The 20379-nt window shown below is 34.7% G+C and overlaps 1 protein-coding gene across 1 annotated transcript; it reads right to left on the bottom strand.

The window, feature by feature from the left end:
• Positions 1-7713: 7713 nt before the first annotated feature.
• Positions 7714-15308, bottom strand: LOC105765966 (putative ripening-related protein 5). Its single transcript, XM_012585256.2, is given in 7 exon segments — positions 7714-7942; positions 7944-8259; positions 14768-14830; positions 14833-14864; positions 14866-15166; positions 15169-15247; positions 15249-15308. Coding segments are annotated over 7 exon segments (1080 nt in total).
• Positions 15309-20379: the final 5071 nt, after the last annotated feature.

Genomic DNA, 20379 nt, shown 5'->3' with positions numbered 1-20379 from the left:
AGTTAATCGGTTGTAAGCTTTAGCTTCACTCATGCTAAGGTGTATATATACCCTTCTTCTATTCAATGAAATTCAAGCTAGAAACATATTCATTTCATTCATGAGTAAATGTAGGTATAGTTCTTGCCTTTTTTTTTAAAAAATTCTTTCAAGTAAACTAGTTAGTTGCAATTGGGCTTTGCAACTAGTTGCATCAACAAAAAAACACACTAAATTATATTATTGTAAAGCTTTACATGAATTTTTTCATCTTATCTAACTAATTTCAATAATTACTCTAGAAAATTTCTACCTAAAAAAATTAAATGGGAGAATGAAGTTTTGGTGTTAATTAAATTGAATCAATAATCTCACTATTGCAATGCTTTAGAAAAGTATTACAACATAACATACTTATGATGTGAGTAAAAAATAGAATTATGTAATAAATATATTTATTAAAATTGACAAAATAACAAATAAAGTTTTAGTTGAATGGTAAAGAACAAATCATTTAAAACAAAAATGGTTTAGGTTTAAATCTTATTATTGTATTTATATTTTATTTTTCTATATAAAATGATATAATATGACAACACTTTAAAAATAAAATAAAATAATTTAATATTTTTTTGGTAAGAAGAAAAAGCTATATACAATTAGCCATAATAAACTTTATAATGTTTACCAACACTTTTGTTGTAGTAATCCCATAGCAATTTGTTTGGGTGGACCATCGTAAATGCGCAATCCAATTGGGTCATGATTGCCTAGAATTCCATATTATCCGCAACTATATTAGCTTAGCGTGGAACATACAGTATCTTAATATTAAAATCCCTTGCTATCTGATGTCTAATAATTTGCACCAAACTCGACTTGGCTTCCTCTGCTTGCCCATTAAGAGTATTAACCACAGTCAAACTATCACTCTCCACCAACATTTGTTTAATCCTTCTCTTGCATGCTATATCAAGACCATCCCTAATAGCCCATAGTTTTGCATCAATTACAGAACATATGCCTATATTTCTACTGTAACCGGTAATCTATTTGCCTCTGTTATCTCGAATCAGTCCACCAGCTGCTGCTCTACCTGTCGTCAGATGCTTGGTACCGCCCGCGTTTAACTTGCACCACTCTTCCGGGGCCGGTTGCCAACAAATCCGATCACTGTTTTGTTTATCCTTTTGGTTTTTGGCCATAGTGACTATTCTTGCATAAGCTAGAATTCCTGCAGTTTCAAGACACCAGTTCACCAGCTTCCCCATTGAAAATCATATTATTCCTACGTTTGTAGATTTTCCACATGATAATACCAAACAGAACATTCCAATTAACACCCTGGATAATAGTTTCATCAGAAACTTGCAGATTTTTGATCAACCATTCTTCCAAATTCATAGAAAAGAAACTATCAGACATTCGAGGCAAAATAAAATTAGCCCAGATCGTCCTAGTGGCAACGCAGTCCCTTATTGCATGTAACGGCATTTCAATTCCAGTACCACAAAGACTACAAAATTAGTATTTAACATGCCTCTTCTGCACCGTTCTGAATTGGAAAGTATACGGTTATGTAAAAGTAACCAAAGAAACTGTCGAATTCTTTGGGGAACATGCAGCTTCCAAATGATCTTCCATGTATGATCTCGAATCGACCAAACAACTTGCGCAACTTTGCTATAACCACTAGACATTGTGCATTTGCCATTTTCCATCAACTTCCACCCTATTTGATTGGCTCCGGCATCATCTCGTGGAGGAATAATACCTGCAATATATCCAAAGTACCTCCCTTGGAAGATCCCTCACAAAATACTCCCAATTACAATCCCCATTTAAAGATACCATTGCATATACAGTTGCATCTTTAAAAGTTGGAGTTTGATTCACGCTATAATTGACTAATGGTCCTAGCTCTCTTATCCAATGATCGGACCAAAACCACACTGTTCGTCCATCACCTAATCTCCAAAAAATACTATCACGTAGGTCCTTCCATACCTGTGAAATAGATTTCCAAGTAGAGCTACAACACACCTATCAATATTCACAGGAAAATCTTCCTCAATTTTATACTTTGACCTTAGAACCATCACCCATAATGCTTCTCTTTTCGTTAAAAAATTAAACCAGGCGTTATAAGAAACACTTGATTCTGATAGTGTGTGCGCCTAAGCCCAAGACCCCCTCTATCTTGCGGTAAGAAACATTTATCCCATCCAACTAGAGCTGTTTTCTGAAAAATGTTATTTGAGCCCCAGATGAATTTGCGCATCATTTTTTCAATCTCCTTAAAAATGCCCATAGGTAAGAGAGTGGGTAGCATGAAATAATTGGGAATCGATTGTAGAACAGACTTTGCTAGTGTAACTCTTCTGGCAAGTGACAACATTTTACCTCCCCAACCACTAAGCCTTTTCCTCACTTTGTCAATCAGAAAAGCATATGTCCCTTTAGTTACACGAGCGTGAAACAAAAGAACACCGAAATATTTACCAAGGTTATCCGTACGTGTCACCCCCAAACATCTGCTAATTCATTATTAACCATCGCAGAAAAGAAAACTTGGGATTTATGGTTGTTTACTTTATGTCTTGAGAAATAGCTAAATTGCGTTATAACGTCCTTAACAACATAGTATGATCCATTTCAGCTCTGTAAAAGTAAACAAGATCATCTGCAAAAAACAGATGTGTTAATCCAGGTCCATTATCAGATAGCCTCAACGGTTACCATTTCCTTTCATCGCTTGCTTGTTGTATGCAATGACCCAATCTCTCCATACATAAAACAAACAGATAGGGAGATAACGGATCACCTTGACGCACCCTACGAGTAGGCTTAAAATCCGGAGTACATTACCATTCTATAAAATCTGCATGGTAGACGTCGTGACTCAATTCATAATTAAATTATGGATCATTAAAGGTAACCCAACAATCAAAAGAGTATCCTGTAAAAAGTCCCAACGAATCCTGTTGTATGCTTTCTCCAAATCTATTTTAATTGCCATCCAACCAGTCTGATCTTGATATACGCATTGTGTGAATTGCCTCTTGAGCAATAATGATGTTATCCAAAATAGAACGATCCGACACAAAACTAACTTGATTTGGAGATGTCAGTTTTGACATATTTGATTTTAATCTATTAACCAGTGTCTTCGTGATAATCTTGTATATGACCGCACAAAGGCTAATTGGCCTGTATTGAGAAATGGTTTCTGGATTGTTTATCTTTGGTAATAACACTAACAAAGTATTGTTAATGCTTTGATCAAAATACCTACCAGTAAATGCATCACTCACCACACAGTGTACCGAAGAACCTATAATAGCCCATTGGCTTTGGAAGAACTTCTCATGCAAACCATGAACACCTGGAGATTTCAACGGAGACATACCATCTAAAGCGTTCTTCACTTCTAATTCTATAACATCCAAACAAAGACTTTGCAACTCATTTTTTGTTAGAAGCGGAAAAAAGTTTGCACAAGAGAGTTTACCATTTACTGGCCCATCATTCGTATAAAGGTTTTTGAAAAAACTGGCAGCCTCAACATTCAAAACTTCCTCCTCAAAACTCCATTCCCCATTAGTCAATTTTAGTGCCTCAATCCTATTAGTTCGCCTCCGCTTCATTGTTTGACTATGGAAGTATTTAGTGTTCCTATCTCCTTCAGTAATCCAATTACAACAGGACTTCTGCTTCCATAACAGTTCCTCCAAATCCAAGATCATTTCCACCTCTTGTTTTAGCCGGAACTCTAATTTTCTCATGTTTCACGTTTGTTTCTCTTCAAGAGCCCACTGCACCCCTTTTATTCTAGCAATTGTCTCCTTTTTTCTCTTAGTCAAATTGCTGAATGTATTGGAATTCCATTTCTTTGCCTCGTTAGTGAAATTATCAATTGTTTCCTTCATAGTTCCATTAAAAATCCAGTTCTCTTTAACTAACTCCGGAAACGAACTATGAGTCAGCCACCTAACAGAGAAACGAAATGGTCGCAAGCCTTTTATCTTCTCTTGCCCTTCAAGTGAAATAAGTAATGGACGGTCTTATTTTAAACAGTGTAGATGTCGAATAACATAATTTGGATACTCTTTAATCCATTCCATATTACCTATACCACGATCAAGTCATTCAAACGTCAGCCCCCTGTTCCATGTAAATTTTGGATCTGTGAACCCCAAATCGTACAAGTCATGATTTAACAAAAAGGCATTAAATCTCCGACATCCATGTTTTCTTCCCTTATTCGGTCATTTGTAGTCCTTAGCACCAAGAATTGCATTCCAATCACCTCCCAATAACCACGATTTCTTCATCATCCTTGCCATTTGATTTAATGAATCCCATAATAACTCTCTTTTCTTTGCATCCGGACTCCCATAAACTACAGCCCTATTCACAGACAAGTGAATGTATTGAAAATGGCACAATTGAATATTAATTGACATTGTGTCCTTCCACATAACCCAAATGCCTCCTGCAAAACCTCTCGCTTCCACCCTGTGAGAGTAGTCAAAACCCAAATTCATAATAATCGACTCCACCCTCAACCCGCTGATTCTAGTTTCTAATAACAAAACCACATCCATATCAAACTCACAGACATACTCCTTCAAAATGCAATTAAAACGAGTATGCACACAACCTTGATAGTTCCATACTAATAATTTTGGACTCATCCAAAAGAATAACAAAGAAATGAAAACCCAAACAAACAATTTTGACATCGAACCTGGTTAATAAGGTCCTTTCTTTGCTCCTCTTGAAGCTCCATGCTGTCATTAATGTTATCTTTTATCAAGCCCACAAACTAATCAATTTTCTTTGAGATGTCATCTACTAATTCCACCGTCAACACCATAACTTCTTCGTTCTCTTTGTTCCGTAACGTAATGTGGTTCTGATCACAAGACTTACCCCATTTGACGCTAGATGATCCAGGTGGTACAGAAGACGCTAAAACACAATAAAGAAATTTCAGGGCCAAGCTACCGCCACCCCTTTCCCCCTCAACCACCACGATGTTCGGATTTTGATTTTCTTCGACTACCGCTGCCTTATGCTTATTTTTCCCACTCAAACTTTCCTTGTATTCACTCAATCCCTGAAACGTTATCCCCATCCCAACTTTCTTCAGCTCAAATTCCTAACGTGGTTCATTGATTTGTATGCCTTTTTGTTTCAGGCTATTAACTCCTTATTTTATTCCAACCAATACCTTTTTCTTAGGCCCAACAGTAACTGCCAACTTCCCTTTATTTTTTGACCCATTTATCGAGGCCCATTATTTTCACCCATTGATAAGCCCAAAGAAGGCCTAACAGCTTTACTGTTATCTTTTATCTGCCCTTCCATAATTTCAGCAATTCCAATTAGAAATTAAGGAGAAACGTGAGCCAATACTGTGATTTTGCTTATTTGTTTCCATAATCGTGTTCCTCCTTGTAAGCCTCCGTGAATGGCACGAGATAACCATCCATGAGTCGAACTCTTTCGTTTCCGCCCTTCTGTTCAATTCTGCCGGTGCTGGTGTTTTCAATTTCACGTTCTCTTCCAGATTTTCTGTCAGTTCGTCTTGTCGTAGCTTAGGCCATACCTCCTTCTGATGGCCATAGAGTCCACAACCAAAGTAGACATTCGGTAAGCCTTCATACTTCACTCTCTGCAGTTTCCCTTCTACACGGACCTTAGAGATTAGAGGACAATTGAGATCAACACTTACTTCCATCCTTGCAAATTGGCCCCTCATCCTGTTTTCCGTTTGATTATCCACCTTAATCACCTGGCCAATCGAATTACCCACTTCAAGTAAGCATTTTTTGTAAAAAGATCTTGAGAAACCTGGAAGTCGGATCCAAACCACTAATTGATTCGGAAGGCTTTGAGAAGTACTGAACGAAGAAGACCATGGCTGAACTATTAGGTATTGGCCGTAAATCGTCCAAGGCCCTTCAATTAACCCCTTGTTATAATCTTCTTTTGATTGAAACTTAACGAAGTAGTAATCATTTTCTAAGTCCATTAACTGGAACGATCGTCTTGGTTTCCACAACAAATGAAGCTTAGAAATTAGATTGTAAAAGCCAATTTTCCTGCCAAGAAACTTGATGATCACTGTTTTCGCCATACTCTTTTGAATCAGAGTGTGTACTCTTTCTGAGAATTTGATATCTAGAATTCCGTTCATCATCTCTGTAACAACATCACCATCAAGGAGCTCAAATTCATCCTCCTCATAATCTTCCTCTATGATTCCAACCTAGTAGTTTGTCCTTGAACGAAGCCACTTTTGAACCTCCATCATCAGTCTCCGTATCACCCACATCCGTTGGATCATCATCCCGACGACGGACTTTCTTTGCCCTTCCTACCCCCGAACCTCCTAACGATTGTTCCATTCTTTTTTTTTTTTCTATCATGAGAATTTTAATAATTTAATATTTTTATTTCACCCTATTAAATTGATATCCGATTGACTTTTGTAAAAATATTATAACGCCCACCATAATTTTCAGATTTTAGTGAACTCAAATGACCGTACACTTAAAAGTCAAATGGAATCAATTTCGAATACAATCAATAATCGCAATGAAAATTCCCCTTATAGATGCGGTTGGCTCCACTCTTCAATCAAAGACAAAAAGCCCCATAAATCACAGTCATGAAAAACTCTCGATCTAGCTTAAAGCAAATTTTACAAATATAAACAAATTAATGGTGATCTTTGAAATACACTCATGTTTGAAAACAAATTATTTCAAAGTTTAGTTTATAAAACGGCATTCCATGCCATGCCATGGTAACTTCCTATGGTTACTTAACTCTTAAAGTTTTATTTGTATCTAATACCTTTTAAGGATAAATTCTTAGTTTTTATACTACACACAACATCATTATATAAAGCTAGTCTAATAATAAGTAAATTATATTAAGTAAAAAAAAAAAAACTTGAATACAATAGGTTTCGACTCGACTTGATTCGTCAAGAATGAATTTTTTTAGAAAATTAGGTTTAGGGTAGGTCAGGTTGGATAAAATTAATAAAATAATCGAGTCGATTATGGTCATGTTTGAGGTAAATTTACCTATCTCAAGATATTTTTACAAAATACCTTTGATATATATATATAGTTTTTGTTTTCAAGAAATAAATAAATAAATAAAATTTTAAGTCTAAACTAAAAAGAAATCTTATTTTCTTTAAAATAAAAATTTACTGTTATTTGTTTTAAAATAAAAATAAAATAATTTAATCTAATTTAAGTTGGGTTGGGTTGAATCGGGTTGGAGTTAAGTTTCCTATTAAATATTGAGTTTGGATTCCAGGTGAATTTTTCTCTTAAGATTAAAATATTAGAAATGCATTATTAATAAAAAATTTGATTAAGCTCATGAGCGGCTCAAATCAAGTATTAAGGTACTCAAATCTAGTTCACTTGATAACTCAAGCTGCTCGAGCTTGGCTCGACAATGCCTTAATTGAAGTTAAAAAAAAATTTCAAACTAACTCAAGAAACCTGCGAGCACAAGTGCCTTGTTTATACCCCTATCGAACGAGTACCAAATCCAACACTCATCTAATTTCGAGAATCAACTAAGAATTTCTCCAAGTAAGAAGTAAGGATAGAGCATATAATGAAGATTTAAAACAAAATTTACGGGTCAAAATACATAATATATACATAAATTTTACATTAATAGTAACATAAATGTTAACTAAGACGCACAAGAAATCTTTACTCTAGTACATACATTATAAATATAAATATGGATCAAGTGATTAATCAAGATCGACCAAGAGATATCCATCCCGCCCCAGTCGCTCTCAGGCACTCCAAGATCCTTCCAAACTGCTTTCGAGGCATCAACAATGTTGTTAGGGCAAGGGGGCTGATAATCATGGTCCGAATCGCATCCCATAGTAGAATCACATTCATCCACCCCTCACAGATTTTCCATTGCCATGGATGTTGATATAATTCAAACACCTCTTCCCGTTGTTATACCACCCTGTAGAAAGTGCCACCACAGGGTCATCATCGGAGTGGTACTGGTTGTCACATTCAGATGGTGCACCACCGTCTCCATCTGGCTCAAAGCTGTTAAGCGTCAGTGTTGCTTTCGTTTGGCTTGATACAGGGGGTGAACATTTGTATGTCGTGTACCACTTGCCATCCTTGCAACAATCAGGATCATTTTCCTGGTTGCATTGCCCTGGTGGAGGGGTTTTCCCTTTGATCTTGCCACTAGGGCTGCACGTCTGTGCTTCAACACTAAGAAAAAGAAGAAGAATGCAAAGGAGAGGAAAGACAGTCGAACACTTGCTTCTTCATTTTTATCTTCTTTAAGTCACTTCTGTTTTGATGTTTTAGTGCAGAAAACTTCAAGTGGGAAAAGCAATATATAGAGATCTTAGCGATGAGTAAGTTAAAATATTGGTCTTTCACTATGAAAATTTATGATGAACTGAAGCTGATAAAATTGTATTTTATCATTTACCCAAATTTTGTAATATATTTATCATTCAGAAGCATTATTGTGGGAGGTTCCTGCAGGTTTTGTTCACTTTTAGTTTATTTTTCTTAAATTTCTTATGGCAGCTATTTGTTGATGAAGATCAAAGGGGCTTTAGATTATACTTGTCAACAAATCATTTTACTGGCTGATGCCTAAATTGGATGGATTTGAAGATGGTTACACTTAGCTTTTCATTTTCCACAAAAATTTTGGAATGAAAATTATTTTCTATACATACATTACACGTATACTTCTTTACAATATCTTTAAATATATATACATATAAAAAATCATATTCCTGATATCCAGTCCCAATAGTAGTGTTAGAATTTATGTCTTAAATTCCGTTCACAGGAAAGAACCAAGGTGAAAGAGCCAAAGGAGAAGTGATAAGTATATAAACCTTGACAAAGTAACTTTCCTAGTTAAAGCAGCAGCATATAATATTGTTTTAATTGGCAGACCAAAATTTGAAATTTTGTCTGAAATGTGAATATAAAAATATTAAGCACCAAAATTAGATTTGGGTAAAAAATTTAACTCAATAATTTCTGGACCAGAAACCCAATTCAACTTTTAGTTGTATAATATATTATATAATTTATTTCATATAAAAATTTAATTTATAATAGTATACAATACTATAGTATAAACATTAAAATATGTTGTCTTTAAAATTAAAATAAAATCATTTTAAAACGTTAAATAAAAATAAAATATTTTTTTTTTGTAAAACAATTTGCATACTAAAACATACTCGAATTTAGTTTTTGATTACGTGTCAGGCGATCTGGTTGACTCAGACAATTATTTCAAACGACAATCCACGGAAGAACCAATAGTGTTAACATAATGAAAGTTCAAGTAGCACTTCTGGCAAAAAAGGAAAAGTTTGATGTACATATATTGAAAAAGCGCTACAATTTGGGGACCGTTTTTTATTTTAAGGCTTTTTAGTAGGATGAAATTCTCTAAGAATGGCATCCGTGTCCATTTGTGAAATTGTTCAAGTCAAGAGACAATCGGTCGTCTCTTTCATAGCACGATATGCCATAGTACTTGCAAATGGCAGCACAAGAAATATCAATGTTTGGATTAAAACTCTAGCACTACATGTAATACCCTAAACCCGGCCTAAACGTCCAGACTAAGTCCAGTGAGTTACATTGTCGATATTAGGAAAACCGCATTTATAAACACAGTCAAAATGAAATCTTCAACATTTTATAACTAACACAACAATTGACTAACTATTTAGTCTTCCCAAACATCATAATATCAGAGAAAGCTGAGATTACTAATGGTAAGATTTAAAGTAAATATAATCGGATTGACTGAGCTCTCGCAAGCCCGACCCATTCAAGCCTGAGAGCCACCTGAAATCCAATTAACAACGAAATGAGTTGTGAACCCAATGCATAAACGATGTCCATTCAATTAAAGTACATTTATAAGATAATTCTCAACTCCTAAGATTCAGTTAGATAACAGAAGCAATTCTAGTTTTAGGTATAGGACAGATAAGATACATATGCAGTTTTTCCTACCCCCATCTGCTACACACCATCTCCGACCATCCCAACACACCATTAAGGGCGTTTAATGCCCAACCAACCCTACACACCAAAAAGTATCTGTCTGACACGTTTACAGAGATGCAAACTAGCTGCTAGATTGAAATGCAACAAAGCACCAGATTCATATATATGCATTGTGGCTTAGCCACTGATTCAGAGCAGATTACTTCCTCATTCACAATATCCCAACCCATGCAAATGCATATTGCAAATATCAACGACATCTGTTTAGTCATTCCAATTCTATTCATAAATAGATAATACAGATCAATATTATTAATAGCCATCATTACACATGCATTTATATAATACATATCTCAGTCTCAGAGCAGCAGATAGTCCTCATATAATCAAATTCAAATCATAAATACATTTTAGAGGTCAGTGCTTGTGTTAGACAACACTCATGGCCTCAAAACTAAGGTCTAGATCCTATTTATATGCCACACGGCCTGGCATATGCCGATGTGCTTGCCTGTGTAGCTCACACAGCCTGACACACGCCCATGTTGTCTGCCCACGTGATTCTAAATCATAAACAGTGAGTCACACGACCTGGACACACACCCTGTGGCTCATACGGCTTGTACACGGCTTGGGAACACACCCGTGTGGACCAATTTTTAAATTGGAGTAAAACTCTAGCACTACAGGTACAATGGCAGCTTGCTTGGGAATCAAGCAAAAATTGTCCGAACGATGAAAGTGTACATCGTCCTATATCTCATTATTAAACGTGGAGGCTGGATCAAAATCATGTTCAGGGATGAACATACGTCCCTGAATTGTTTGATAACAAATCGTGGCCTCTTGCTATGCAAATTTAACACCATCGTATTTCAACAACAAAATTGAAGCTGTGTGAGAACGAGATTGTTTACGCATTCTCGGGGGCATTCTCTTAATTTTCGCACTTAAAGTCAATAAAAATAAACTCAATATCTAATGGAAAGCAGTCAATACATAAATTAAAAACTTTAAAATGGAAATAAGAAAAAAAACTAATAATAAATAAATGGAAAGAAAACTTAAACCGTATTGATTGTTGTAGTCGAATGGATTGAATCGAGAAGTGTCATGTTTCCCAAGCCAAAATGGTGTGATACTTGCAAAAGAAGAAAACTAACAAAAGGTATAGTAAAAAAAAAAGAAAGAAAGAAATTGATCAATGAATCAAAGTGTAACCTCCTAAACTTGACCTAGACGTTATGATAGAATCGGGAAGGCCGCATTGGACACCTTAATGTCGAACCTACCCTAACGATAGTGAAAAACCTTCAAATACTCCCTTTTATAAAACCGTGGTTTCTGTTGTTAGCTTTGGAAAAACGTTCATTTACTTAGTCCAACCATGTTTAGGTCGAATTAGTGAATTAGGTGAATTTTAAAAAAAAAAAACCCAACTATCGGCGTTGCCTTCAAAAAATCATTTTGTTATCTTCTTAACAGGGGAAATGTACCATTACCAATCAAATTATTAATTTATCATATACCATGCATAGTCCATTTCAACATATTTATAAAAAACCGTGTCTGTATACCAAATATGCATGTCATGCATGCATGAAAAACCCCAAAATCTCAAAAAGTCCCAAACCACAGTTTAAAGAAACTCTACAATCCAAAACCGAATAATAATAATAAAATAAGCCTAAAATATAATTAAATTAAAATAATTTGACGAAGTAAAGTCTGAGGTCTGTCGTACGTCCGCATGCCAATTCTGATCCTAAGTGCAATCATTACCTGAGAAGTTGAGATAGTGAGGTGAGCTTAACAAGCTCAGTGTAAGACTAAACAAGCAAGTATTAAGCATTAATACAAGAAATTTCTTAGAGGTACCAATAGCACAATCAAACATTATCATTAATAATTTCAAATGCACATGATCGGAAAAAATGCACATGTGAGATCCTACCCATACCATCCGCTACACACCACGAGTTCCCCAAAGCCCGTCTGCCAAACTCCAATGTATGTGAGCAACGCTCAATGTGGTAAAACCACGAATAATCAATAATGCATTAAAACTGCCAAATAAATAATACGATATAATCGTCGATTCCCTTGGTACTATAAATGCAGTGCACTGACTACAAATATATGCAGACTTAATATGCTGTCGGTACTCCACGGAACTCCTCCGTCAATCACAACATCTCATCCCAATGCACATGCAATATGTCATACAAATTCACACATAATCATATTTCAATACTTTTTACATTTATTCGACATGTTCAACATGTCCTCAATAATCACATACTTTCAATAAAAGGAAGCAGTGTTCCAATTTTGAAATTACCATTAAGATGGTATCAATCAATATCGTTCAATTCACATACTTTACGAATTTCAATGTGCACCAATAGCAGCCTCACATATATATATCATAGTAATATATCATGCATTTAAATCATGCATAAACCTAATATCTCAACATTTCATACCATTCAATCAAACATTCTCATATCACATAATATAATTATTCATAACAATCTCAATTACACATTCATACAGTCAAACTAGCAATTTTGCGAACACAACAATCTTTTAAGGCTTGAAACGCACCTAGTTCGACCACTTACAAAACTGAAATTTTGGCTATTAAGTTATACCAATCAGCAAGCTAATTTATCAAATATAACATGACATTTATCATTATGAAACAAATTTTACAAGTTTAGGACTCACACCTTATATTTCGCTTTATCGCAACACCCTAGTGAATCTTCCAATTTTCCTTAATAAACCTTTATTCGATCCTAAACTAAAATTTAGTATAAATTCAATAAATTTACCATTTAACCAACTCTGAATTACCAACTTATAGGTTCAAACCAATTTTCAAATTAATAACTATTTTATGAATTCAAACTAGTTCCATTCCTTACCATGTATCGATGCAAACCGTACGTACGATCGTTCTTTGGCTTTACGGCTGATTCGGGGTGTTTGGGTCAACACCTAATTCAATAATATACTGAAAAATAAGTAGCTAATAATGATTAAATTTCATCATTTAATAAATCCATAACCGTTACCCTACAACTACGTCGAAACAACAATTAATTTTACGTTTAATTGCACTTACGGTTCTCTATATTTGAGTTTCAAATGCCCAAACAATCAAGAACATTTCCCCCAAATTGGCATGTGTTTAATAGATGATTAGGAGGGTTCAAGAACTCAAATTATTTCTGGAATTAAATGGGACAGATTCAAGAAACAAAACAGCCCCTATTCTACACATATGCGTACGCACCACCACCCATGGTGGTCGAAATTGGGGCTGAATTTTAAAATGGTTTCAGACCTCATTAAAATCTAAAAAAATAACTTTAAAAACATTTAAAAAATCCCAAATTCCAGATTTGGAAATTTTAGTTGTTAATTGACAAGATTATCCAAGAAATTGAGGAGAAAAAAAATCTTACCCAAACTAGTTGAGAGAAACGACAATGACACCTTCTTGGTGATGTTTGGGATCGATTTTGGAGTTCAATATTTCAGATTTAGGGATAATTTATTTTGGGAGAAAATTGAAGCAATATAGTAAAGGAGATGGTGTACAATCTTGATGCAAGAAAAGAAGAATATGGTAAAATGGGAGGTGTAGACAACGTGAACAATAGAGGAAAAAGGGAAAAGAATAAAAATAAAGATGAAGAGAGGGGAGGAGGTTAGGGACGGCTAAGGTAGAAGCAAAAAGGATTCAAAGGCTGATTATTTTGATAAAAAATTGTATTTATACTTAGGTTTACTAGGCTTGGATGGCAACCCACAAAAAAAAAAGAAGAAAATTGCAAAAATCAATTTATTTTGTAAGAGTTGAGACTTAAACTTGAGACCTCCAACTAACTTTCATGCTTTTACATTAAATAACTAACCATTGAGTTAATTCCTTATTTTTGATGTATTTCTACATTTTTGCGGAGCTAAATCTGGTATGTTACATGAAGGAAATTTGAAGGGGAGATTTAGAGAAATTAATAGGGGGAAGAGTTTTTAAGGGTTTAGAATAAATGTTTTGGGGAAATAAGAGAAGGTTTAAGAGTTTTGGAGTATTTAGAGGCTTTAGGTTGCGATATCTGGAATCGGGTATCACGTGACCCAAGTTGGATATCGTGATATCCCCTATTTTGATCCCTCATCTTCGAGTTTGCCTTAGGTGTCGCAATACCACTGTGTAAAACAAAAAAAAATTATTTTGAAATTTCAAGGGTATTGCAATATCAGGAGGTGGATATTGTGATACCACTGAAGATTTTTAGTCCCTCTCGAAACTGTCTAGAAAGTCACAATATGCCCCATTGGGTATCGCAATTTCACTGAACTAATCCCTAAAAACATGAGAACTCAAGCTGCTCACGCTTGAATCGATTTCGAATTTCTTTCGGATAACTTAGGAGCACAAGTGCCTTGTTTATACCGTTATCAAACGCATACCAAATCCAACACTCATTTGATCAAGAATCAACTAAAAATTTCTCCAAGTAAGAAGTAAGGATAGAGCAGATAATGAAGATTTAAAACATAGTTTACGGCTCAAAATACATAATATATACATAAATTCTACATTAATAGTAACATGAATGTTAACTAAGACGACAAGAAATCTTTACTCTAGTACATACATTATAAATATAAATATGGATCAAGTGATTAATCAAGATCGGATCAAGAGATATCCATCCCGCCTCAGCCGCTCTCGTGCACTCCAAGAGCCTTCCAAACCGCTTCGATGCATCAACAATGTTGTTAGGGCAAGGGGCGATAATCATGGTCCGAATCGCATCCCATAGTAGAATCGCATTCATCCACAACTCTAGCCCTCACAGATCTTCCATTGCCATGGATGTTGATATAATTCAAACACCTCTTTCCGTTGTTATACCACCTCAGAAAGTGCCACCACAGGTCATCATCGGAGTGGTACTGGTTGTCACATTCGGATGGTGCACCACCATCTCCATCCGCTCAAAGTCATTAGCGTCGGTGTTGCTTTCGTTTGGCTTGATACGGGGGTGAACATTTGTCCGTCAGGTACCACTTGCCATCCTTGCAACAATCGAATCATTTTCCGGTTGCATTGCCCCGGTGGAGGGTTTTCCTTTGATCTTGCCACTAGGGCTGCACGTCTGTGCTTCAACACTAAGAAAAGAAGAAGAATGCAAAGGAGAGGAAAGACAATGAACAAATTACTTGCTTCTTCATTTTATCTTCTTTAAGTCACTGCTTTTGATGTTTTAGTGCGAGAAAACTTCAAGTGGGAAAAGCAATATATAGAGATCTTTGCAATGAGTAATTTAAAATCTGGTCATTAACTATGAAAATTTATGATGGATCAAGTCGATAAAATTGTATTTTATCATTTACCCAAATTTTATAATATATTTATCATTCGAAGCATTATTGTGGGAGGTTCCTCTGTGTTTGGTTCACTTTTAGTTTATTTTTCTTAAATTTCTTGTGGCAGCTATTTGTTGATGAAGATCAAAGGGCTTTAGATTATACTTGTCAACAAATCATTTTCTTGGTGATGCCTAAATTGGATGGGTTTGAAGATGGTTACACTTAGCTTTTCATTTTCCATAAGAGTTTTGCAATGAAAATTATTTTCTATACATACATTACGTATACTTCTTTACAATATCTTTAAATATATATACATATAAAAATCATATTCGATATCCGGTCCCAATAGTAGTGTTAGAATTTCTGCCTCAAATTCGCTCACAGGAAAGAACCAAGGTGAAAGAGCCAAAGGAGGAGCGATAAGTATATAAACGTTGACAAAGTAACTTTCAGTAGTTAAAGCAAAGAAGATATAATATTGTTTTAATTGGCGGACCAAAATTTGAAATTTGGTCCGAATGTGCATATAAAATATTAAGCACCAAAATTAGATTTGGGCAAAAATTTAACTCAATAATTTCGGACCGAAACCCAATTCAATTTTTAGTTTTATAATATATTATATAATTTATTTCATATAAAAATTTAATTTATAATAGTTTACGATACTATAGTATAAACATTAAAATATGTTGTCTTTAAAATTAAAATAAAATCATTTTAAAAGTTAAATAAATTTTTTTTGTAAAACAATTTGCATACTAAAACATACTCAATTTAGTTTTTGATTACGTGCAGTGCTCTGGTTGACTCAGACAATTATTTCAAACGACAATTTTTGGGGACAAATTTTTATTTTAAGGCTTTTAGTGGGATAAAATTCTCTAAGAATGGCATCCGTGTCAACATTTGTGAAATTGTTCAAGTCAAGAGACAATAGGTCGTCTCTTTCATTGCACTGATGACGCCATGGTACTCGCAAATGGCGGCACGGAAATATCGGTGTTAGCATGCCCGACGATAGTCGGTCATGCGTACCAATTTTGAAATTGGAGTAAAACTCTAGCACTACTGGTACAATGCCGACTTGCTTGGGAAGCAAGCAAAATTGTCCCAACGATAAAAGTGTACATCGTCCTATATCTCATCATTAAACGATGAGGCTAGATCAAAATCATGTTCAAGGATGAAAGTATGTCCCTAAATTGTTTGATAAAAATCTGCGGCCTCTTGCTATTCAAAATTAATACCATCGTATTTCAACGACAAAACAGAGGCGGTGGGAACGAGATCGTTTACACATTCTCGGGGCATTCTTTTAATTTTCGCACTTAAAACCAATAAAATAAACTCAATATCCAAAGGAAAGCAGTCAATACATAAATTAAAAACTTTAAATTGGAAATAAGAAAAACAGTAATAATAAATAAAGGAAAAGAAAACTTAAATTGTATTGATTGTTGTAGTCGAATGGATTGAATCGAGAAGTGTCGTGCTCCCCAATCCAAAATGGTGTGATACTTGCAAAAGAAGAAAACTAACCAAAGGTAAAGTAAAAAGAAAAAGAAAAGGAAATTGATCAATGAATCCAAGTGTAACCTCCTAAACTCGACCTAGAAGTCATGGTCGAATCGGGAAAGCTGCATTAGACACCTTAATGTCAAAGCTACCCTAATGATATTTAAAAACCTTCAAGTACTCCCTTTTATAAAACCATGGTTTCTATTGTTATCTTTGGAAAAACGTCCATTTACTTTGTCCAACCATGTTTAGGTTGAATTGGTGAATTCAGTGAATTTTAAAAAAAACCTAACTATCGGTGTTGCCTTTGAAAAATCATTTTGTTATCTTCTTAGCAGGGGAAATGTACCATTACTAGTCAAATTATTAATTTAGTCATATATCATGCATAGTCCATTTTAAAATATTTATAAAATACCGTGTCTCTATACCCAATATGCATGTCGTGCATGCATAAAAAACCCCAAAATCTCAAACAGTCCCAAACCACAGTTTAAAGAAACTTTACAATCTAAAATCAAATAATAATAATAAAATAAGCCTAAAATATAATTAACTTAAAATAATTTGACGAAGTAAAGTCCGAGGCCGGCCGTACGTCCGCATGCCAATTCCGATCCTAAGTTCCATCATTAGCTGAGAAGTTGAGGTAATGATGTGAGCTTAACAAGCTTAGTGTGAGATTAAACACGCAAGTATTAAGCATTAATACAATCAATTTCATAAAGGAAGCAATAGCACAATCAAACATTACCAATAATAATTTCAAATGCACATGATCGGGAAAAATGCACATATGAGATCCTACCCATACCATCCGCTACACACCACGAGTTCCCCGAACCCGCTTGCCAAACTCTAATGTATGTGAGCAAAGCTCAGTGTGGTAAAACCACCAATAATCAATAATGCATTGAAACTGCCAAATAAATAATGCGATATAATCGCCAATCCCTTCGGTACTCCAAAAGCAGTGCACTGACTACAAATATATGCGGGCTTATTATGCTGCCGGTACTCCACGGAACTCCTCCATCAACCACAGAATCCCATCCCAATGCACATGCAATATGTCATACAAATTCATACATAATCATATTTCAATACTTTTTACATTTATTCGACATGTTCAACATGTCCTCAATAATCACGTACTTTTAGTAAAAGGAAGCAGTCTTCCAATTTTCAAATTACCATTCAGATGGTATCTATCAATAGCATTCAATTCACATACTTTACGAATTTCACTGTGTAGCAATAGCAACCTCACGTATATATATCATAGTAATATTTCATGCATTTAAATCATGCATAAACCTAATATCTCAACATTTCGTACCATTCAATCAAACATTCTCATATCACGTAATATAATTATACATAACAATCTCAATTACACATTCATATAGTCAAGCTAGCAATGTTGCCAACACAACAATCTTTTAAGGCTCGAAAAGCACCTGGTTCGGGCACTCACAAAACTAAAATTTTGGCTATTAACTCAAACCAATAAGAAAGTTAATTTATCAAATACAGCATGACATTTATCATTATCAAACAAATTTTACAAGTTTAGGACCTACACCTTATTTTTCGCTTTCTCGCAACACCATAGTGAATCTTCCAATTTTCCTTAATAAACCTTTATACGATCCTAAACCAAAATTTAGTATAAATTCAATCAATTTACCATTTAACCAACTTTCAAATACCCACTTATGGGTTCAAACCAATTTTCAAATTAATAACTATTTTATGAATTCAAACTAGTTCGATTCCTTACCATGTATCTATGCAAACCGTATGTACGATCGTTCTTCGACTTTACGGTCGATTCGGGGTACCTGGGTCAGCACCTAATTCAATAATATACTGGAAAATAAGTAGCTAATAATGATTAAATTCCTTCACTTTAATCAACCAATAACCTTTACCGTACAACTATGTCGAAACAACAATTAATTTTACGCTTAATTGCACTTACGCTCCTCGATTTGTGAGTTTGAATGCCCAAAAATCAAGAACATTTTCCCTAATTTACATGAGTTTAATAGTTTATTAGGAGGGTTCAATAACTCAAATTATGGCTGGAATTAAATGGGAAAGATTCAAGAAACAAAATAGCCCCTATTCTACACATATATAAGACGCACGACCACCTATGGTGGTGAAATTGGGGCTGAATTTTAAAATGTTTTGAGACCTCATTAAAATCTGGAAAATACCTTTGAAAATATTTAAAATCTCCCAGATTCCAGATCTAGAAATTTTGGTTTTTAATTGACAAGATTAACAAAGAAATTGAGGACAAAAGAGATCTTACCAAGTTAGTTGAGAGAAACGACAATGACCCCTTCTTGGCAATGTTTGGGATCAATTTTGGAGTTAAATATTTCAAATTTAGGGCTGATTTATTTTGGGGGAAATTGAAGCAATATAGTAAATTATATGGTGCACAATCTTGATGCAAAGAAGAAGAAGAAGAAGAAGATGGTAAAAGGGGAGGTGTAGGCAACGGCAACAATGGAGGAAAAAGGGAGAAGAAAAAATATAAAGATGAAGAGAGGGAGAAGGGGGTAGGGACGGCTAAGGTAGAGGAAAATAGGATTCAAAGGCTGATTATTTTGATAAAAAATTGTATATATATCTAGGTTTATTAGGCTTGGGTGGCAACACATAAAAAAGAAGAAGATAATTTACAAAAAATCAATTTATTTTGTAAGAGTTGAGACTTAAACTTGAGACCTCCAACTAAATTTCATGGTTTTACATTAAATAACTAACCATTGAGTTAATTCCTTATTTTTGATATATTTCTACATTTTTGTGGAGCTAAATCTGGGATGTTACACGAAGGAAATTTGAAGGGGAGATTGAGAGAAATTGACAGGGGGAAGAGTTTTTAAGGGTTTAGAATGAATGTTTTCGAAAAATAGGAGAAGGTTTAAGAGTTTTTGATTATTTAGAGGCTTTAAGCCTCCAAAATACACGGGTTGCGATATCTGGAATCGGGTATCACGTGACCCAAGTTGGATATCGTGATATCCCCTATTTTGATCCCTCATCTTCGAGTTTGCCTTAGGTGTCGCGATACCACTGTGTAAATAAAAAAAATTACTTTTGAAATTTCAAGGGTATTGCGATATCAGGAGGTGGATATTGTGATACCACGAAGATTTTGGTCCCTCTCAAACCGTCCGAAAGTCACAATATGCCCCATTGGATATCGCAATTTCACTGAACTAATCCCTACAAACATGAGAAAATCATCAGTTTTCATCTCTATCATAAAAAATCCGACCTACCAAGTCTAAAATTAAACTAATACAATTTAAAATCCAAATCTAAATGTAGGAAATAAATGGAATCCATGCTCAAAAGATCTAATTATTTACAAATCCATGTTCAA

This window comes from Gossypium raimondii, chromosome 5 (assembly GCF_025698545.1).
Source record: "Gossypium raimondii isolate GPD5lz chromosome 5, ASM2569854v1, whole genome shotgun sequence".
Lineage (NCBI taxonomy): Eukaryota > Viridiplantae > Streptophyta > Magnoliopsida > Malvales > Malvaceae > Gossypium > Gossypium raimondii.
This window is presented reverse-complemented; position numbering and strand designations above follow the sequence as displayed.